Raw genomic sequence first — 23008 nt, forward strand, 5'->3', positions numbered from 1 at the left:
GAAAGTGAATTTCAGAGGTGATAAAAGTATTACAGCCTTTTTCTGCAGGATGAAAGGCCTGGGTGAGGCTTTGGGGAGGGTGTTAGTCAGTACTGTAATTGCACTCTGGGCTCTGTATGACAGGCATGCACTCTTATGAATACTCTACAGCCTCAGGCTCATTAGACATTTAGCAAGACCATTGCTGTCTTCAGGTTTGCTGTATAAAAAATTCAGGAATAATAAAAGAGGCCTTGTCCTTCTTTGGGTCTTCAGTCTTTTGAGGGAGCTAAGCAGCCCAAATAGAGGGATCTGTGTCTTCAGTGTAACACCAGTGTGCTTCATGTATAGAGGTGGCCATGGCTTTCCTCCTTTTATCAGAGGCTGGCTGGAAGCACCCACATTTCTGTTATTGTTGGGACTGAAGGAGGAGAGGAGAAAGATGCATGAATACAGAACATTTGCTTGGAGTTGGGAGGTACTTGGGATATAAGGACAGCTGTAGGGAATGTGTGCCAGCAGCTTCCCTGCAGGCCTGTCCACAAATGCATTTCATTCTTTTCCTAAAGCACCAGACAGCTGCATTCATGAGCAAAACCTAGACCCTTGGTAATACTCAGTTATGTTGGGGATTGGTTCTAATGCTTTGATTCAACCGGCAATCTGCGAGTCCAAACGCAGGTCCTTGTCCCCAATTGTTTTTTGGTCAATCAATAAAGATGCCAGCGAGCTGGGCGGTGGTGGCGCACACCTTTAATCCCAGCATTGGGAGGCAGAGGCAGGTGGATTTTTTTGAGTTCGAGGCCAGCCTGGTCTACAGAGTGAGTTCCAGCAGGACAGTCAGGGCTACACACAGAGAAACCCTGTCTCGAAAAACCAAGGGGGAAAAAAAGATACGAGCGGCCAATTGTTGGGCAAAGGGAGACGGGGGGGGGGGGACCCTTAGAGTTCCTGGGGCTATGATGCAGGAGGGAGTTGGAGACAGAGGGCCCCCATGACTTGGGGGAGAGAGATGGATGGACATGGGAGCTGCAGGAGATAGAGCCAGTGAGCCATGGGAGAGTTTGGGTAAATGGCCACTGTCCACTCCCCTGATTTGGCCTAGGGTAGCAGGGGAAGGTTTAGGAGTTCCCAGCCTTTGAACCAGCCAAGGCATTTTAAAAATAAGCTAATGTGTGCGTGTGCGCTACTGTTGTGAATGGGAATAGTTTTTCAAATGACATACGGAGACTAGACCTGTCCCTTGAGTCTGTCATGGGAACTCTTTGCCCTCTTGGGTACCTGCTTAGAAATTCTGTCTGCATAGTCACGTGTCTGTGTATTGGTGTGCAGTTTTCCCCCTAGAATGAAGCCTATGAAATGACTACTACTAATTTCTTTGGAGAGTTTAACTTCTTCGTCTTTTTATCGTTATAATTTTCTAATGTACAAATTACAAAATCTGTCAATTGAGTTTCTCTGAAAAGAGCTATTATAGGTCATATTATATATATATATATATATATATATATATATATATATATATATATATATATTCGTTTTTTTGAGACAGAGTTTCTCTGTATAGCCCTGGCTGTCCTGGAACTCACTCTGTAGACCAGGCTGGCCTCAAACTCAGAAATCTGCCTGCCTCTGTCTCCCAAGTGCTGGGATTAAAGGCGTGCACAACCACTGCCCAGCTTCTTTTATATACTTTTAAAGAGAAGAAAGGGCCACATGTTTAAAATAAGAGTTACTTTTTTCCCTAGGGAGCAGACATATAAAGTTAACTTTCTATGTGAATGTAAGCATGCTTCTAGCTGGGCGGTGTGGTGCACACCCAATCCCAGGACTCAAGAGGTAGGTGAAGACAGCCCGGTCTACAGAGTGAGTTCTAGGACAACCAGGGCTACACAGAGAAACCCTGTCTCCAACCCCCATTCCCCTTCTACCAAAAAAGGAGAACATGTTTCTAGTTTCTGATTGCCTGCCTAGTTTGCAGTCCTGTGAATCCTGTAAGCCCTTGTTAGAGCACATCCCGGCAGTGTGGGAAGGATGTCAGTGCTTTAAGAACTTGACCTTAAGAGACAGACACCGTCAGCATCTCCTTCATTTTTCTATTTTATGTCTTACTTGGTTTTGGTTTTGGTGAAATGACTAGTCATATAAACTGCTGCACAGTAGCATTTGGCTTTTCCTGATTTCTGTATTCCACAAAGTATTGTGTCTCACCTTGGTATGACAAGGAGTTCTGAGCTCTGCGTGTATGACTCATTGCATCGGTGAATGGGATACATAGTGATATTATGTAGAAAGAACATGGTCATTTATAGCCTGCTGTGTGTAGGCTCATGGCTCCCACAGAGTCACCATGTTGTGCTTTGTAATTTATACACTAGACAGTGCTGTAGTAGTTTCTGTAATTTGTGCCTTTTGTAAATATTATGTAAACTATAAAATGTGAATACTTTTTTTTTTTTTTTAGATTTGCTTTCTATGAGTGAGTGTTTTGCTTACATGCATGTCAGTTTGCCACATGTCTGGTGCCCCCAGAGGTCAGGAGAGGGATCTACTGGAACTGGCGTAAACAGAGTTAGGGAATTAGTTTGTGGGCACATGGAGATGCTGGGAATAGAATCTGGGTGTTTTGCAAGCAACAAATGCTCCCCTCCTGAGCCATCTCCAACTTCTAATTTTTTTTTTTTAATTTTAATTTAAGGGCTGGAAACATCTTAGTTGGTAGAGTGCTTGCCTTGCATGTATGAAACCTTAGGCTCTGTTCCCAGAACACAGTAAGATTGGGTGTTCCTATGTGTCTGTAATCCTAGCATTTGGAGATGTAGGCAGGTAGCTCTTACTTCAAGGTTGTCCTTGGCAAGGCTGATATGGACTACATGAAACTTTTCTCAGAAGGAGTAGTTTGATTCTAGGTGTGTGTGACATGCATTTAGCGTTGACCATTTCCTGGAAGGATGAAACCGTGCCTCGCTCACAAGCTTCTTCATGAGGTTTCTGTAGAGAAAGAGTCTGTTTGGCTGTGAGTGACCAGGAGGGAATTCTGTTTTAAAGGAAAGGTGTGTGTCTGTGTGTGTTTGTGCGTGTGCGGGCTTGCCTGCCTGCCTTCTTGCATGTCTGTCTTGTGTGCCTGAGTGTCTGAGAATGCGTGTACACGTGTACACGTGAGTTTGTGTGTATATCTGTCTGAGATGTGTGAGTAGGGTTCAGAGGAGGGCGTCAGATCTCTTGGAGCTGGAGCCACGTGTGTCTGGGATTCTGTTCTAGACCTCATGGTTGAGTAGGAAGCGAACAGAACCATTTCTCCAGCCCAAACAAGGTTTTTGCTTTAAGTCAAATTTTAAACTGTGCCGGTGTCCCTTCTGGACTAGTTTTCAGCTAAAGGCTGCCATCTTGTGGCCCTAAAAATACAGGGCTCAGGACAAAAGATTCTGTTGAGACTATGACTGCCATTCCACAGAGAGTGAGGGGTCTTCTCTTGGAATTATTAAATTACCATTGAGTCAATTTCCCTAACCTTAGCAATACTCAAGTTTAAATTAAGAGCAAGTATTTAGAATCTTGATATTGTGAAGGCTTTCCTGTGAAGTTAATGATAAAGATTTATTTAAATTACACTCATTATGTCTTTTAAAATGTAATTGCCCAAAATAATTATTCTGAGTTTGGTGGAACACATACCCTTTACTCTCCCTAGTCCTCAGAGGCATTCTAGGATCTGAGTTTGACACCAGCCAGATTCACATAGAGTTGCAGGTTGGTAAGGGTGACCTGGAGCGACCCTCCACTCCTTTAAACGGATCAACTCTGTCCAGCAGTGAGTATTGCTTTCGAGCATAGAGCCCCCACTTAGCTCGGGGAGTTTCAGATCACCTCTTATGTTAGAATAGCTACTTACAAGCTTCTTGGCACCGGCTACCTGTTACAAAAGCAGAGATCTTATGTGAATGAGAGTTATGCTGACATCTATGTCTGCATCCTGCGTTTGTATCTAGGGCTTATGGGGGCTGGACGAAGGTGTCTGATTTCATGGGACTGAAGTTAACAGATGACCCACCTGAACGTGGGTCCTCGGTAAGAGCAGCCAGTACTTTTAACCCTGAGCAGTCTCTCTAGTCCCCAGCGACTGGGTCTTTGTCCCACAGTCATTAGTTAGCATGTGATGTGGGGAATGTCATCTACCCAGACTCTTGACCTGACGCTCCTGGGTGATCCATCCCCAGGCAGCCGCTGCTGAAGTTGCTGTGGTTTCTCCCTTAAGCCGGCAGGAGGTCCTCAAGGCAAGGTTGTGATTGTGTTCTTCTAATGTTACAGTTATGCCAAGAAGGAATCTGATCTCAGTGGAGCCCAGATCAAGCTTCGAGAGTATGAGGCGGCACTAAACTCTAAGGATGCGGCGCTGGCTACTGCCCTAGGGGACAAAAAGAGTTTAGAGGGAGACTTGGAGGATCTGAAAGATCAGATTGCCCAGGTAAGATTTTGCCCTGATCTGTGTTTGGCTGGTTAGTTGTAAGTCGTGAATTGTGGATTGATTTTTTTTTTCCTTTTTAATTTTTTTTTAGATTTATTTATCATTATACATAAGTACACTGTAGCTGACTCTGAAGAGTATCATTACAGATGGTTGTGAGCCACCATGTAGTTGCTGGGATTTGAACTCAGGACCTTCAGAAGAGCAGTCAGTGCTCTTACTCACTGAGCCATCTCACCAGCCCCTCCCCCCCTTTTAAAATAAACTAACTAACTAACTAACTAACTAGTTAATTTTGTCGCCCTATTTGTGTTCTTCAGTGGCTTCCCCAGAAGGCAGTCTAGGTAGCGCCTTACAGAGCATGGCAGCTCCTCCTCAGCTTCTGGTCTGGGCTTCGTAGATCTCACTGCTTTCCTGGGCGCTCTCCCCCTTTGCTTTCAAAGCCTGTTTCATTCTTGCACCAGACACAAAGTGGGAAGAGAGGTCACCCACACTGGAAACATGACCGTGCTTAGCTATAAATCCTTAGTTTGGATTTTGAGACTTGAAGGATTGACTTCTTCATTGGCTACATTGATAGGTGATTTGATGTGACCCCCTGGGGTAGAACCAGCAAACGGCCCCAAAGTTAAAATGATATAATCTTGTTAATAAATACAAAGAACTCTAATGTCTTAAATTATTACTAAAGAATTGCTATATCATCTTCATCATTCTTTTTCCTTATAGCTAGAAGCATCCTTATCTGCCGCCAAAAAGCAGTTAGCAGATGAAACTTTACTTAAAGTGGATTTGGAGAATCGCTGTCAGAGCCTTACTGAGGACTTGGAGTTTCGTAAAAATATGTATGAAGAGGTAATAGCATAAAGATTTTGTTTTGTTTTTCTTTTTTTTTCTTTCCCCCAAGACAGGATTTCTCTGCATAGTCCTGGCCATCATGGAGCTCCCTCTGTTGCCTAGGCTGGTCTCAACCTCAGAGATTTGCCTGCCCGGCTTCCCGAGTGCTGAGACTAAAGGTGTGCACCACCCCTGCCTGGAAATGTTTCCTTGGAAAGGGAACAGAGACTGGGCGTGGGGACTTGAATACTAGCGTAGGAAATTTAGGATTTCAGGGTCATCCTTGCCATGTAGTTAGCTTGAGAATAGCCTGGGCTACTTTAGACATTATCTCAAAAAACCATGGGCTGCTAAGGTGCCTTATCAGGCATTTACTGTTGAGCCAAACAGTCCGCATCTGATCCCTAAGCCCACGTTGTGGGAGGAAAATCTACCCCTGCAGATTGTCCTCTGACCTCTGTAACAAAGCCGCACACAGGAAAGACAAAAACAAACAAGTATTTTTTTTGCCATAAGGAAAGGTAGCTAAATACAGAGATGGTAGGATTTAGGGATAGGAGATGCCTTGCAGATAACTGTCCAAGATATGTTTCCCTTTTAATGGTTGAGACAGCAATGAAGAAATGCAGGTAAGATACAGTTAGTACATGGCATTACTAGGTGATAACAGTAGCAATATGCACCTGTGAGTGAGGTCAGCACTGTTGAAAGACACACAAGCACTTTGAGCTATAGTGTCCCCTTGTGGCTTCCTTAATTAGTCACTCAAGAAAATATCTTCATAGGAAGAGCTAAAAGAGACAATTTTTATTAGTGGGCTTATGTATCTAGCCACAAATTGTCTGTCCAAGGCTACTTGGTGTGTGTGTATGTATGTGTGTGTGTGCACACGCACTTGGTTTTTTTTTGAGACAGGGTTTCTCTGTGTAATAGGCCTGGCTATGCTTAAACTCACTGTTTATCAGGCTGCCCTTGAACTCAGAGATCCACCTGCCTCTGCTTCCCAAGTGCTGGGACTAAAGACATGCATCACCACTGCCTGGCAGGACATTTCTTAAAACAGTGAAGGGTCACAACTGTCACTTGTGTTCATTAGTCAAGAGACATTGCTATGGACAAGACCCTGCCTGCATACATCGTTACTGATAGTGTAACATCCGATTCTAAGAGAGTCCCGTAAATTTTACTGTATCTAAGAAAATGTCTTTTTTAGAGGTGTCCGTAGGGATTGCCAGTAAAGCAATTTAGAAACACAAACTGTTTGGTGTAGTGTATTGTCTAGGGTACCTACAGCTGCGTGGCTCTTTAAAAAATCATCAGGCCATTCATTCCTTGCCATCAGAGAGATGAAATAGCTGTGCCCATGAGAAGAGCTGGAGAGTTCCTGGTACTTGGGGTACCGCCATCATGTCGTTAGTCACACTCCAGACCTTCTGCTTGAAAACTAAAAGGTAACAGTGTAACGGTGGACCTGTTTTGAGTCAGGACAGGCACAGAGGTTGGTCTATCAAGTATGAGATGACCTAGTGCGGCCCTTGTAAGCAGTTGGGTTTTATGTTCTTTTTCTCCCTGCAGGAGATCAATGAGACAAGGAGGAAGCATGAGACCCGCTTGGTGGAAGTGGACTCTGGGCGTCAGATTGAGTATGAGTACAAGCTGGCTCAAGCCCTGCATGAGATGCGGGAGCAGCACGACGCGCAGGTGAGGCTGTACAAGGAAGAGCTGGAGCAGACCTACCACGCCAAGGTGAGCTTGCCGGGATGTGTGCGCGCGCAGTCAGCACCTCACTCACACTCAGAGCTGAGGGAGGACGTGTTCCTTTTCTAGGTTTTTCTTCTAAGATTTATTTATTGATTTTATGGGTGTTTTGTCTGCATGCATGTACAATTGTACAACAGGAGAGGGCATTGGATTCCATGAAACTATAGTTATAAATGCTTGCGACAATAGACTGTGGGTGCTGGAAGAGCAGCCGGTGCTTTTAACTGCTAAGCCAGCTCTCCAGCCCCAGTAATCATTTTTAAAAACCAGAACCAGAGGCTAGAGAGATGATGGTGTAGTAAAGAGCACTGGCTGCTCTTCTAGCTGGGACTATGAATTTAATTCCCAGCACCCAGATGGCATCTCACACCCATCTGTAATTGTAGTTGTGTGGGATCTAGTGCCTTTCCCCTGCATTCAGTGTGGTGTACAAAGATATGTGTAAGCAAAATACCCATATATGTAAAATCACAGATGAAAGAAATTAAAAAAAGAACTTTAGGAAGTCTAAAAAATGATTTTCTTCTTTAGGAATAAGATAAAATGAGTATATTCTTTTTTTTTAATTTTATTTATTTATTTTATGTATATGAGTACACTGTATCTGTATAGACAGTTATGAGCCATCCTGTGGTTGTTAGGTATTGAATTTAGGACCAAGACTCGCTCCGGTCAACGGTGCTTGCTCTGGTCGGCCTGCTAGCTAAGTCCCTCCTTGCTCCAGCCCATAGATTTACTTATTATTATAAATATGTACACTGTAGCTGTCTTCAGACTACTGGTGGTTGTGAGCCACCATGTGGTTGCTGGGATTTGAACTCCAGCCCTTCTGAAGAACATAGATCAGTGCTCTTACCCACTGAGCCATCTCACCAGCCCGAGTATATTCTTAATGTAGCTTCATATAGACCGGATGCTCCTGGGATGGAGATGGAAACGAGGTTATTCCAGTGTCGTTAGACATAAGGTTTATGCCTGTGTCAGTGGTCTCCCATGTCATATCTTGAGTAGTTAAGCCCAAAGTGTCTCAGTACTTTCCTCTCCCAGGTACGTCTGGCCCCTTTCCACATACTTCTATTTTTGACTTCCACATTGCTTTGTCTGTAAATTGTCACTCCCTGTGGGTGGTTTTTGCTTTGTTTTATAGCGGGGCCAATTGGAAAATCTGACAGTGTTCTCTTCAGAGGTGGGGAATCATCCCACTTACAGGAACAGATCACGTGATACATCTTGGTTTTGTTTGTAAAAGATTTTTTTCTCACATGTTAAATGTTATATGAATGAATAAATTATTAGTTGGCAACAGTGTTAGAAAATTGATGAAGTTATTTAAAATAGTTTCCATTGTTTGGACTCCACTGTTCATGTAGGGTGTTAGTCATGTAATGAGGTGGTTATGGGCATCGCATACAAGAGGCCTTACAGAGAGGTCCTGTAGCTGCCTAGCACTTGCTGAGTGCCTCCACTAAATTATGTCCGGGAAGAACTATAAAAGAACTCTCTCGCCTCTGTTTCTGTCTCTCTTGCTCTATCTGTCTTCCACTCCTCAGTCTCTCTCTCTCTCTCTCTCTCTCTCTCTCTCTCTCTCTCTCTCTCTCACACACACACACACACACACACATCCCATTTGGAGATGTGGGTATTGTTTTATGAGACCTGCCTTTGCTTCTGAAAGGAAGAGTCTCTGGTTACAGAGTTGGTTTGGAATATAGAATGCTTCCTTCGCACACGTCACTACAGTCAAGTTTCTATTGTACGGCATCTTTGTTAGTGCTCCCCTAGACAGTAAATGCTTAGTGGATGGAATACTGAAAAAATAACCTTGAGTTGATGACCTAGCTATCTAGAAATTGTTTAAATTGATAGTTTTAGGAGTGAGTCTGAAGAGATAGGTGTGTATGGTGATGTACGTCAGCAAAGCAAGCGTGCTTTCCTGTTTCATCAGCTGGTTACCAGAAGGGCTTGGGTTTGAAGGTCTTGGTGAATTACGCTTCCTCATTTCTTAGTTCCAGCTTCCTAGGTAAGGCTGACAGTGGCTTCCTGTCCTTACTTACAGCTTGAGAATGCCAGACTCTCCTCAGAGATGAACACTTCCACTGTCAACAGTGCCCGGGAAGAGCTGATGGAGAGCCGGATGAGGATCGAGAGCCTCTCCTCACAGCTCTCTAACCTGCAGAAAGAGGTAAGCAGCGTCTTCCTTTGAGCAGGACTGAGGTGTAGCTGGAAGGCTGGCCACCTGCGCCATCGCTGCCTCCCTGGTGCTACTTCTCTTTTGTCCCAGATGAGACATATTTTCTCCTGGATTTTCTTTTATATAGTGCTTTCTGGATTCTTTTATATAGTGCTTTCTGGATTCTTTTATATAGTGCTTTCTGGATTCTTTTATATAGTGCTTTCTGGATTCTTTTATATAGTGCTTTCTGGATTCTTTTATATAGTGCTTTCTGGATTTTTTTTTATATAGTGCTTTCTGGATTCTTTTATATAGTGCTTTCTGGATTCTTTTATATAGTGCTTTCTGGATTTTTTTTTTTTATATAGTGCTTTCTGGATTTTCTTTTATATAGTGCTTTCTGGATTTTTTTTTTTTTTTTTTTTTTGTGGTTGTTGTTGTTGTCCATTGCTTAAATATTGTGAGGCTTTGTGGAGGTGCACACCAGTAATCCCAGCATCAGAGAGGCAGAGATAAGATTGCTGCAAGTTCAAGGTTGGCCAGGGCTACATAGTAAGATGCTGCCTCCGACTCTCCCCTCCTCCCCAAAACACCCTTTGTACGTCAGCAAACCAACCATGCTTTTCCTGTTTCATAACAGTAAGTGACAGAAGTGAGGGCTGAGGGAGATCCCGTCAGCTCTGACGTAGTGCTCACTCTGTCACAGGATGCAGAGCTGGGCTGTCTGTCTGTCTGCCTGCCTGTCTGTTTGCCTGCCTGCCTGCCTGTCTGCCTGTCTCATCTCTGCAGTACAGCTCCCACTCATTTGGTCACACTTGGAAACCAAAAACATACTCAAATTGTAACTGGTGACTGGTGAGGTGCCTTCTTTCTAAGTCCCTGTGGTTGAAATACTTAACGGGTTATGAATGTCTATATTCATTAATAGTCATGGCCCCATTGTCTTCCTGGTATACCCCAGCGACAAGTGACTGCGTCACTCCTTGTGCTGACCAGCTGGCTGCAGTGTTGCCATGCTCCAGAAGAAGTGAAGTAGGCCTGGATGTGGCTTCAAGTCAGTTTTATTCTGGATAAAGTGACGCATGCGTGGAACAAAGCCTGCATTTAGCATTGCCCCTGTCTGTACTGTACTGTACTGTACTGTACTGTGGGAAGTAGCTTCAGCCTTTATTTTCCTGAGGGAAGAAAATCCTGTTCAAATTTTATTATGCCATTTTATTAGGCAGGTTTTTCTTTCTGTTTTTTTTTTTTGTTGTTGTTGTTGTTATTGTTGTTATTTTTAGCAAAATCTTTAGGTATAAAATCACTAGTTACTGAGTTTAGAAATTAAAGCAGAAAACAAGTCACATAGAACAATGATAAATCAGTTAATAGAGAGTTTACATTGTTGCCTTGGGTGCTTATTAACTTGTGTCATAAAACTTTAAATTATTTTAGAATTAGTTTGTTCTGCTAGTATTTTGAAGTTTCATGTAACAATGGACTACCCACTCTATTAAACCACAGACCAGGGTGAGTTTAATTACTTTCCCAGAGGCTTCAGGGTAGCAAATTCCTTCCCAGAATTCCCTTTATGTCTAACTCTCATTGAAAATCATCTTGGAGAAATTTGTTCTCTGTTGCACCACCTGACTTAGTCTTCTTGGGCTGCTATAGCAAAATGTTACAAATGACTTCCCCCAAGCTTGAGATGATCTGTCTCCTTCCTTCCGAGCCCTCCTCCCCCACCTCAGGCCCCCATGATTGCTCAGTAAGTACTTCACTGACTGAGTAGCTCCGCAGCCCAGTTCAGGAGCTTGGAATGGCTAAGTCCAGGAGAGAGAGAATGGTGAGTTCCCATCTCACACCTCTAGATGGCGCTCTCCGTGTCGTGTGGTAGGAGGGCAAATACAGTGCACTCCCCAGGGCCTGTTTTATGAAAGTGCCAATTGTAGTTCGGAGGCCTCAGCTCTCCCTTGCACTCTTTTAGCACTGCCAAGTTACAGGAGTGAGATTTTCAACATGCGAAACTGGGGGACATTAACTGGTACGTTCCTACAAATGGGCCTCCCTGCTCCTGCGATAAATTGATGTCGACCACTCTCCCCGTAAGACAGTGCTCACTTCTCCGTCTTGTTTGTGTGCCTGTTGCTTCTCTTGAGGCTGATCTTTGTTTTACAGCTGAGGAGGCCGAGACTTACATAGCAGTGGGTTCGGGGACTCTTGAGTTCAGTCTTTAGTTTTGTGCTATTATTCTCCGTTTTCTACAAGCGCTTCCAGGTTAGTGGGTTTTAAACTGTTGCCTTGGGCTTTCTAGGAGCCTCCTGCCTTAGTGAACAGACAGGCGCCTGCTTCAGCTGGAGTGGGCTTTAGTTTCTCATTGCTGACAGGCTTTACCTGAAGAAGAGATGAGCACACTCCCATACTTGCTGGGGAACCTGGGCAGGCTTACGGCTTTCCCAACCCTCCTGCCTCACACACAATCCTGCAATTTCAGGTGTGTGCCCCTGTGTCCAGTCTAACAAAAAAGGCTTTGAGTGTTTTCAGTCTTGAAGAAAAAAAAAAAAGATGTGTTTAAGTTTTCCCTGTTGTACGTCTGAGGGTTGTTGGGTCACTGGAGTTTCATCATGTTGGTGTGGGGCCATAAGAGTTTCCTTCTGCCAGTGTGACCTATGCTCCTGGCGGTCTTACAGAAAGATTGAAGCAACCTTTCTAGAAATATTTTTAGAAGAGAAGTACAGAGATGATGTTTGGGCACTAGGAATTTCTTAACAGTACTTGGTATTTGTTTGGTCCAAGTCTGCCTGCCTTGCAAGAGTCTGCAGCTGCTTCTAGCACCCAGACTCTGGGAACTGTTGCTACATCTGTATCATAACGAGTCAGGATCATTGTGTTATGAATTATAAATAAAACCTGGAGCTTGGAGCCGGGCAGTGGTGGCGCACACCTTTAATCCCAGCACTTGGGAGGCAGAGGCAAGCGGATTTCTGAGTTCGAGGCCAGCTTGGTCTACAGAGTGAGTGCCAGGACAGCCGGGGCTACACAGAGAAACCCTGTCTCCAATAACCAAAAAGAAAAAAGAAAAAGAAAAACAAAACAAACCTGGGTCTGGTGTGATGGCTCAGTGGGTGTTAGAACACTTAGTTCTCTCGTAGAGGATCTGGGTTCAGTTCCCAGTGCCCACAGGATGATTGGGAAACCGTCTATAACCCCAGTTCCAGGGGATCTGGCACTCTTCTTTCTAACCTTTGTGGGCATCAGGCACTCGTGTCACTTAGTATACATGTGTGCAGGCAAAACTCTCAGATCCATAAAAATAATAAAAGTCAAAAAAAAAAAAAATAAAGAGCTCATACAACGTCAGGCATAGAGTTGGAGTGCCAAGGCAGGATCGTGGAGGTAGCATAGCTCCATCCTGCCTTTGTGTAGTGGGTACTGCCTCAGGCTAGCTGTGGCTGTCCAGGAATGAGTAGCTTTGGTTGTCAGGTTGGAGCAAGTACATCTACCCACTGAGGCATCTCTCCAGCCCAACGCTAACGTTACTCCTTTTTTCGTGCCTCATTCTATCCTCTACCCTCACATGGAAAATAAATTGAAGACAAGGTGTTTTAGAAAGGGAATAAAAACAAGCAGAGCCCTTCTGGGGAGTGGATACTCATAGCGCAGTCCTGTGTGTGCAGTGTAGGTTATCTGAGGATGTAGTAGAGTTTTTCCACTTTATTCTGTCTGCACCAGCTGGCTTGTGGAAGGTCAGAGGACTGCTTTCTCTCCTTTCACCATGTGGGTCCCATGGATGGAATGAACGATGGTTGTCAGGCTTGGTGGCAAGTGGCTTTTACTGGGTGAGCTATTTCACTGGCCCCATACTGGTTTGATTTTAGATTGATAGTAAAATAGGAACAAGACAGTTCTCCTCTGCCTTACCTGGTTTGTCTGTTGGTAGTAGCATCTTCTTGAATTACCATGGGAGGGACCTTGGTCAAACCCAGAAACTGGCAGTAGCATACTGCTGTTAAGGGACTGTGGTCCATTTGGGATGCACCAGGCCATGAGCTACTCTTCAGCCTGTCTGTCTGCTTTTCACATGATTGGACAGCTTGTGAGTTTCAAGTGCCTGTTCTGTCACATCCTATCAGGGACCACGTGCCAATAACTGGGAATGGTTGAGTGTAGTAGCATTGGCCGGGTTTATTTAACTGTTAATAGAGTTGTGGCTTTTCATTTCCTGTTGTCTGGCTCACCCAGACAAGAATGACTAAGCCCCATGTCCTGGAGAGGCGGATCTATACTCACTGAGTGGACTCTGTTATAAAGGGTTTTTCTCCTCACCCCCTCTTACGTCAGTGGATTGTGAGCAGTTTTTAAATTCAGTGGATTGGCTCACGTGGTTCTCCTGGGGCAGTGCTGTGAGTTTGAACGCTATGTGCTTTCCTTTTCAGTACTTTATTACTTTTAAATTGTGTGTGTGTGTGTGTGTGTGTGTGTGTGTGTTTATATGTATCTTCATGTGCTGTATGCATGTGTGTACAGATTCCTTTGGGAGCCAGAAAAGGGCATTAGATTCTCTCAGGCTGGAGTTCCAAGTGGTTGTGAGGCACTCATCGTATGTGCTGGGAACAAAACTTGGGACCATAAGAGCTCTTATCCGTCGAGCCACCTCTCCAGCCTGGCCACTTTTTTGGGGTGTGGGGTAGGGGTTGTTTTTGTTTTCTTGTGTTGCTGGGGATTGAAGCCAGGGCCTTGGTCACTCTATGCAAGCTCTCTACCACTGAGCCAACCCCAGCATCACCTTACTACCTGGTTATGTAAGGTTTACCACGTATTTCCTCTGCTGCGATAGAGTTATGATAGAGTCATACGTTTCTCTAAGAAGTTCTGGTTCTTTTTACTGGAGAGTAGAATGTGAATGTAAGATCTGGACACTGTACTGCTGTCTCGGCTTCTGGACCTTCTCCTAAAATAGGTTGTGTGCACACACACTCATTCTCAGACCAGATTGCACACATGAACGTGCAACATAGCCACAATCTAAATGGTTTTCTTTTTTTTTTAAATATTTATTTATTTATTTATTTATTTATTTATTTATTTAATGTAAGTACACTGTAGCTGTCTTCATACACACCAGAAGAGGGCATCAGATCTCATTACGGATGGTTGTGAGCCACCATGTGGTTGCTGGGATTTGAACTTCGGACCTTTGGAAGAGCAGTCGGGTGCTCTTACCCATTGAGCCATCTCACCAGCCCCATCTAAATGGTTTTCTATCTAGTGATATATGTATTTATAGAATCTATATTCATCAAGTAGAATTGCTCTATAAAGGCGTTTTCTCCCCTTTAACCAGGAATTTATGCATTTCTCTCAAATCTGATATTATAGGGTTTTGTTTTGGTTTTGGTTTTGTCTTTTCTCATGTATTTGTAAGCTCTCACACCAGGCAGCTTGGTTTTATCATCAAGTGTTTTGCAGAGCCCCATTCTATGTTTAAAAGTTGAGCCTGTATTTGTTAAATGAAGCTCAGTAGTACAGCATTTATTGCAATGTCTTCCTTCCAGATTAAGTTTTTCCACAGCAGGTCCCTTCTCTGCCACTGGTGCAGGTGTGTGGGATCCTGGGGGCCTTGGCTTCCATTATTCTTTTTTATCTGGTTGTACTTGTCATTTTCTGAGGCCTCTGAAATGAAGAATAAGTGAAAAGCTTTAACCCCGTAAGCTACAAGATTTTGAAGTTGAACTTGGTGATGTAGGATGTGTGACTTTTCATTGTGTATTCCAAATCCAGCGTCTATATTTCTGGTAATATTTTATACATCTCTCTGTGTAGCACATGTGCTTTGTGTGTTAACCCAACAGGAGATGATGGGGCCTTCCGATTGAGACTGGTGCATTCAACATGGCAGCCAGAAACCCTTTTCTTCTGGTTTTAGAAACTGCCCTCGCAGTTTTTCAGAGTGTTTTTACACATACTTTTCTGCTCTTCTTGAGAAGGAATATGCTGGCGTTCTGTAGTTAATTGCCACTGTTGAAGTGAGACCCTTGTAGGAAAGGCAGACGAGGTTTCCAGAGCTGTAAACATTTATGTGGCTAATACTGACAACTTACCTGTATGTTTTTAAGCTTTAATTTTATTTCTTTGTAGTCTTCTGTTACCCAAAACTTTTATTGGGGGTGGTGGTGGGGGGAGACTGCTTCTGTGTGTACCAGCTCTGGCTGTCCTGGAACTCACTTTGTAGACTAGGCTGGCTTTACAGAGTTCCGTCTGCCTCTGCCTCCCTGCTGGGATTAAAGGTGTGCACCATCGCACCCGGCCTACCCAAAACTTTAAGAGATGTTTAATCCTTCAAGGATTTGGGACTGTAATCGATTGCTCACAGTCGTGATCTTTTGGGTTAAGAGCTAGAGCTCCTTTAGGGCTGTATCTACTTTCTGCTTCAGAGGTGGTTTGAAGTAGCTGCCTTGTGCTCATGGTGACATGGTCCTAGAAAGTCAATGTGCTCCTTTGACCCTGAAGTCTAGAGCGTGTTTGGAAAGGATCCAGGAATTGGAGGACATGCTTGCTAAGGAGAGAGACAACTCGCGCCGCATGCTGTCTGACAGAGAGAGAGAGATGGCGGAGATCAGGGACCAGATGCAGCAGCAGCTGAGTGATTATGAGCAGCTGCTGGACGTGAAGCTGGCCCTGGACATGGAGATCAGCGCCTACAGGAAGCTCCTGGAAGGCGAAGAAGAGCGGTAAGGGGCTCAGGCGGCTCCAGGCCGGACAGCTGGTTTGTGTTTTCCTGTTATCCCTCCCCCATCTTTCTGGTATATCTATAAAAATATCTCCATTATTTTAGGACTGCTCTAAGTTAAACTTTTCCTTGTGTCTCAGGTATTTGCATCAGAGTAAGATTCTGGTTCACTCAGGTAAAGAACAGCCCAACTAGGACCTGTCGATCCTGTACAAGGAGCTTAAGCATTTGCAAGCGTCCTGAGTAGCCCCGTGCATTCTCCAGCATGGAGAAGTATTCTGTCAGTACATATCTCCAAATGTATTAGATGGAAGGAAATTACATATTAAATGCTCCCTTTTAAGGAAAACAAAACATTTAAAAAGGAGGAAGGCGACCTTGACACTTTGCTGTCATTGGTTTTAACATCAGACAGTAAGTAGACATAGATCTTGACTTCTCATTACTTTGAGTATCAGGCTGGCCCATTCATACTTAGTAGTACAGTGCGAGCATCCCTGAGTGGCTAGATGCTGCTGTGGTAAGACCCTTACTGGCAGAGTGTGACATGGTGAGGGACCTCTTGCTTCACAACTGCCTGTGTGGACAAGGCCTAGGTGAGTCGGGATACGTGTACCTCAGCCACACCGTCTTCTTTCCCACGTAGGTTAAAGCTCTCTCCAAGCCCTTCTTCCCGGGTGACCGTGTCCAGAGCGTCCTCCAGTCGCAGTGTGCGCACCACCAGAGGAAAGCGGAAGAGAGTTGATGTGGAGGAGTCGGAGGCGAGCAGCAGTGTTAGCATTTCCCACTCTGCCTCAGCCACGGGGAACGTGTGCATTGAAGAGATAGATGTTGATGGGAAGTTTATTCGCTTGAAGAACACTTCTGAGCAGGTAAATGAGCCGGCCCATCTCAGGCCTGGCTTTGCACTGCCTGGCTGCAGTGGGTAGTAACAGCTATCCGTCTTCTGGATGCTGAAGCCTTCAATGGCTTGAGATTTTCTTTGTTCTTTCTTAGGTTTGTTTATAGTGGTGATAGGGATGGTGTCCCTGTGCCATGGCTGGGTGGCAGCCAGAGGAATCAATATCTTTCCTTCTACCATGTTGAGTTCAGGAATTGAGCACTGGTGGAAGCACCACCTAACGGTGCCATGGAGCCATCCTACCAGCCTGAGATTTCTTTTGTCAATCTTGCTTTATAAAACTCTGGACCCCTTCACCCCAGACTTGACCAGGCTATTTCATGATGGCTTTCTCTCTTATTATTATTATTATTTTTTTTTTTCTAAAAAAGATTCATTTATTTTTTGTATGTGAGTACATCATTGCTGTCTTCAGACACACCAGAAGAGGGTATCAGATCCCATTACAGATGGCTGTGAGCCACCATGTGGTTGATGGGAATTGAACTCAGGTCCTCTGGAAGAGAGGTCAGGACTCTTAACCTCTGAGCCATCTCTCCAGCCCCCGTGATGCCTTCTCAAAAATGAATTAATAAGTTTTCCTTAGCTGGTGAAGGTGAAGTTGCAGCTATCAATAAAAGCTTTCTGGAAAAGTATGGATGCAGGCTCAGGTCTGCTGAACTCTCTGAGTTTATGACTGACAGATGCTCATGATCTGCTTTAGATTTATATAGAACTTTGACAACATGATCTCCATCGTTTATTTTAAGAGTTTATGTGAATAGGAAGTATCCACCGCAGGGATTTCTGAGGTTTAGAACTTGGACTTTAGAGAGCTCTGGGGTTCTTTCTGATGGGACTCCAAGGATGTAGGGTGGTGCTGGAGATAACAGAGAATGGGGGCGCAGTGGGGAGAATGTAAATTTAAGTGTAAAAATGAAATGTTCAGGGCCTGATAACAACTGATCACTCCCTGTTGCTGTTTTTAATTAATCTTTACTCATGTCGACCCTGCTACCCACCCCAGTGTTCTGGGTTCCCAAATGAAAGACAGAAAGGCAGACAGACACACACACATACACACACACCACCACCACCACCACCACCACCACCACCTCTATGTTTTAATATGCCTCAAGAGCTTAATAGCTGGGTCACTCCAAAACCTCCACATGGCTAACACGCTCCCCTCCGATCTTATGGCTTACTAAAATAATCCATATTCCATCTCTGCTGCCCTAGACCCAGTTTGCCCGCCTGCCCACTCCGCCCCCGGGCTGCTCTTCCCAGCTCTTACCTGTTGGCTGTCTGTCCTGCACTTTTTAGGTGTGGCAGCTACTCCTCTCCTGTCATGGTAGCTAACTCCGTCCTCTAGGTCTCTTGCCCAGGAATCCTAAAAGTCCTGCCTCTGTCTGCTTGCCCAGCCATTGACACCCCCCCCCCCCACGCACACGCACAGGCACACAAGCACACACACACAAAACTTCATTTACCAATCAAAACCAACTGGGGGCAGGGGCCCTTGTGTCTTATATGTGGACTTGTGGATTCTCTTACAATTTTGGAGACCAGATTAACATAATACAAGCAACATTAGGCTAAATCCACAGCGCCCTTTCTCACCGGGCTATTAGAACTACTGTGTGTATATGCATTTAAATAAGTCCGATAGCACAGGCAGTTCCAGGGGGTCTGGGCTCTGGGGGCCAGCTGGCCACAGCTTGGAAACAGAGAAGCTCTTGCCTCGTCCTGATGTTTCCAGATTCCGGAGGCACCGGAATGTGGCTGGTGTGTGCCTCGTGGGAAGCCTTCCTACTCCCGCTGTCTCCATGGCTCCTCGCTGGGCAGGCTGGGCAGGGGCAGGTAGTGGGCAGCCAGGACTGGTGTATTGATTGCTTCTTTGGCTCAGCTTTACTCCCTCAGGAACAGCTTATTCCGGGCAAAGCTGGCATATGCAAGAGACAAAAAAAAAATCTTGTCTTTGCTAGTCCTAAGTGTCTGATTTAAAAACAGAAAGCTGTCAGATCATAGGAGTTTTGTTTGTGGTTTCGAGGGCTGGCTTGTGTTGTAAATTCTTAAGGGCCTATCTAATTGAGCAGTGACCGTGATCCTTGCTTGTAATTTTCATCTCTCCTCAGTTTTGTCCCCTTTAAAATTCAGACCCTTCCTGGTGGGTGCGGTGTTGATGACATTGCTTTTTGCAAAGAGCCTGTCTGGGGTCATGGATTTGATTATTTCATAGTTCTCTGTATGTGTGAAGTAACCTTGTTATGTTGTGTTTTGTGACTAGGATCAACCAATGGGAGGCTGGGAGATGATCAGAAAAATTGGAGACACATCAGTCAGTTACAAATATACCTCAAGATATGTGCTGAAGGCTGGCCAGACTGTCACAGTAAGTGAGCTCAATCATCTAATTTTCTTTTCTTTTCTTTTTTTTTTTTAAAAGATTTATTTATTTATTATATGTAAGTACACTGTAGCTGTTTTCAGACACTCCAGAAGAGGGAGGCAGATTTTGTTACAGATGGTTGTGAGCCACCATATGGTTGCTGGGATTTGAACTCCAGACCTTTGGAAGAGCCGTCGGGTGCTCTTACCCACTGAGCCATCTCACCAGCCCTAATTTTATTTTCTTAATCACAGATAAGGTAGTTGTACCAAAAACCAAAACAACAGTTTGACCGAAAGAGAAGCATTTTAGAAATGGTCTTTAAAATGCCTTTGTATTAGTAGGGTATGTGTGCTGTGAAATATTTAAAAATTCTGCCTTAGAGCAGTGAAAAGAATTGATATTTGGATGATTTTGTCTGTTTAGTTGGGTATAATAAAATAGTTGCTTCCTGACTGATCCTCCTCGTGCAAGGATTCTGCATGGCATCAAGATCTGTAGGAAGCCAACACCAGCATCCGCCTAAAACAACAGCTGCCTAAACTGCCTTGGATAAGCTTTCATGTTTTGCTATCTTGCCGCTCCATTTTACCCTTAGCTGTTTTCAGGGTTGGAGTTGGAGGCTTGCCTTTCTAACAAAGGTCATTCAGTAGTAGTCAGTAGTAGTCAGATGTAGTTGGTTGTACATGCCTTGCACCTCTAACCACTTGGGAAGCTGAGGCAGAGCATTGCAAGTTCAAAGCCAACCTAGCTTGCATTAGCAATACTTTGTCATCTTGGGCTGGGAGATGGACCAGTTAAGAGCACTTGCTGCAGCTCCAGCCCGTGAAATCCCAACATACAAGGGGAAGGCCCTGGCTAAGCAGCCATTGCATTAGCATTTGATAGCTATGGGAAAAGAAGACTCAGTTTCCTCTAATGATGTGACTCCTGATAGTCTGATCTCACTGCAGGGGTGGGCTTCAGTCCCACAATAGGCAGGGCAGCACAAACCAGACTTGATGGGGAAAGAAGAAAAAAGTCATCTCAAAGTTAGATGGGAATGGCTGGGAGGATGGTGAGGGCGGAAAGGGGAGGAGCTAGGATAAGGCGTGCGTGTGCTCAGAGTACATTATATGAAAATCTCAAAGAATTAATACAGATAATTGGAAGAAAACAAAAAAGCCAGGCTTTAATTTAACAGCACCTGCCTTTAACCCCAGGGCTTGGGAGGCAAAGGCAGGTAGAGTTCTGAGTTTATGGCTGGCCTTGTCTACAGAGCAAGTTCCAAGATAGCCAGGACTATACACAGAAAAGCCTGGGTTTGAAAAACCAAACAAAGTACCCATTGGCTACTCTTGCAGAGGACCAGTTTAAGTTCCAACACCCACTGTGGGTGGTTCAAAATCACTCTGAATTCAACTCCACGGGACCTGACACCCTCTTCTGGACTCTAAAGGCACCCACCTACAGAAATGTACAAAGAAGTCCTCTTTTGGAATATGACCCTGGTATTGTCCAGACTAACCTGCTTTTGGCCTAACTTCGTGAATTTATCAGTGTCAAGAGATGGCTAACTTGCATTCTTAGCTCTTACTCTGACTAAGCTCTGTACTGACTTGCTCTAAAAGACCACATTTTAAACAGTTATGTATTGAGTTTAGAGAAGTATGCATCATAGAGCAAACAAACGCTTCCTTTGTTTTCACTTAGCATGCTAATGTGTTAACTTTGGATTTCAAAGAAGGCATCTTCTTCCTTGAAGGATGTACAAAGGATGACTGCTCCTTTGTCTTTCTGGGTTCTGTGAACAGAAGCAAGTGCAGCTGGGTGTGGTGAATGCATACCTGTCTCCTTGTACTAGGGAAGTAGAGATCTGGAGTCTAAGGTCATTCATAGCCCAACAGTTTGAGGCCAGCTTGGACAACTTGAGACACTATATCCAGAAAACAAAAGGTGCCCACCTATATATCGCCCCCTTGTGGTTTGTTTTGTTTTTTTCAGATGAGGTCTCTGTAACCTTGACTACCTTCCTAGAATAGACCAGGCTGGCCTGGAGCTCATAGAGATCCGTTTGCCTCTGCCTCCTGAATGCTGGGATTAAAGGCTGTCACTTCAGACTTCTTCCCTCCTCGGGTCCCCCTGTACAGCCCAGGCTGACTTTGAAGTGATCACAACCCTGTCTTAGTCTCCCACATGTTTATAATTTTGATCAGTACAAACCTTAATGTTGAAGATCAAAGGCTCAAAATTCAGGTTAGAACTTCTCTAAAGTATAGAGAGCTTTGACATCTCTTTGAAAACAGTAGGTGTTAATTTTGTAATAATGAGTGAAAATGAGAACAAATATCCTAACTGCTCTATTCTTTAGTAATTATAGTGAGAGAAGATTGCTTAGTTCTATTATAAGTCTAGGGAAACTGCATAGTGTATTTAAGTTTGGTATTTTACTTCAGAAGGCTTAGATTAGAATCTTTGTCTCATGATGTGGAGCCGTTATGCCAGTCATCCGCTTTTCCTCTGGGTGTAGGGCCCAGAGACTAAAGCGACTGCTCCTGGAGGTGTTTTTACAGAAGAACGCATCCCAGGAGATAGCGCAGTACATTTTTTCTTTAGTAGATTGTATTGCGTGTGATCAGATTTTTGGGACATGGTAGTGAGGGAGATTTCCCAATGACATTGTTCAAGGCGAATTGCAAGGATCGGTCTAAAGATTCAACAGAGATGAAAGTACTATGTATGCCTTTAAAAAGGAATTCTTACAGTTTAAAAATTTACAAAGCTGTAGAATTAATTATGGGGTTGCAGTTAGTTTGTTGTATTGAGACTATCCTATCAAAGCAGAGCTTTTAGTCTCAGCCCAGGAAGCAGAGGGAGGAGGGTCTGAGTTCGAGGCCAGCGTCATCTACAGAGTTCTAGGTCAGCCAGGGCTACACAGGGGAGCCCTGTCTCAAGAAACAAACCAAACCAAACCAAAATGTAGAATATCATTCCAATACAAAAATTATTAGGTAGTTAACTTGCTCCTAAGCCTTTGCAATCTGGGGTGCGCCGCACATCTGTTACTTGATTAGCCCCCTTTCAGGACTTGAGCAGCCTCGCTCTGATGTGTTAGTCTCACACTAACCCAACCATGCGATTTCACATAAATAGTGAGAAGTATTGCCAGGACTTAGGACTGAACGTGCTGCTCTGTGGCTGAAAGCTGCCCAGGACCTGTTCCGTTTTTTTTTTTTTTTTTTTTTTTTTTTCAGTTTTCTCCTGGTAAATCCCCCTGCCCCTTTCTGTCTGTAATGCTCATGGAAGATCTGGCCTTCCTGTCCAGAACTAGAGAAGTAACTCAGTTTCTCTGAGTCAGCCCCTTGTGGGCTTTAGGTACTCTAAGACCAAGCCCACCTGCTGCAGGAGAGGAAGCTCACAGCCTGATATTTTCCGAAGACAGGAAAGCGACTTAAAGGGAGGAGGGATTGTTGGTCCCAGAGATTCACAGACGTCCTCCATAAGCCTGGGCTTGTCCTTGGTATTTTTGGTATCAACCAAAATACTCTATAACCAGTTACAGATTTACAACCAGTTGTGCTTAACCCTGCACCGTTTGTTCTTTATTCACCGCCTTGTTGGTTTCTCTGTTTCTTGCTCTGTAGGATTAGGGTTGATTGTATCTGCCTCTGAGGGACAGACCTCAAAAGCATAATGATTTGTCTAGGATTTAAACCTAGGATTTTGTTCCCCCCTCCCCCTCTAAGGATGAATTCTGTGTGTCTGTGTCCTCTGTAAGGTTGTGTGTATCACATGCGTGCACATGCCCAGAGAGTCTGACTCTAGATCCC

General features: G+C 44.4%; 1 protein-coding gene across 1 annotated transcript in view; it reads left to right on the forward strand.

Moving 5' to 3' along the window:
* Lmnb1 (lamin B1) overlaps positions 1–23008 on the forward strand; it is a 45612-nt gene that overhangs the window by 16301 nt on the left and 6303 nt on the right. Inside the window, exons 2-8 of the mRNA NM_010721.2 lie at positions 4288–4444; positions 5174–5299; positions 6857–7027; positions 9099–9224; positions 15708–15928; positions 16574–16799; positions 19098–19202. Of these exons, the coding sequence (NP_034851.2) occupies positions 4288–4444; positions 5174–5299; positions 6857–7027; positions 9099–9224; positions 15708–15928; positions 16574–16799; positions 19098–19202 (1132 nt within the window). The remainder of the gene's footprint in view (positions 1–4287; positions 4445–5173; positions 5300–6856; positions 7028–9098; positions 9225–15707; positions 15929–16573; positions 16800–19097; positions 19203–23008) is intronic.

Source organism: Mus musculus, chromosome 18, assembly GCF_000001635.26.
Source record: "Mus musculus strain C57BL/6J chromosome 18, GRCm38.p6 C57BL/6J".
Lineage (NCBI taxonomy): Eukaryota > Metazoa > Chordata > Mammalia > Rodentia > Muridae > Mus > Mus musculus.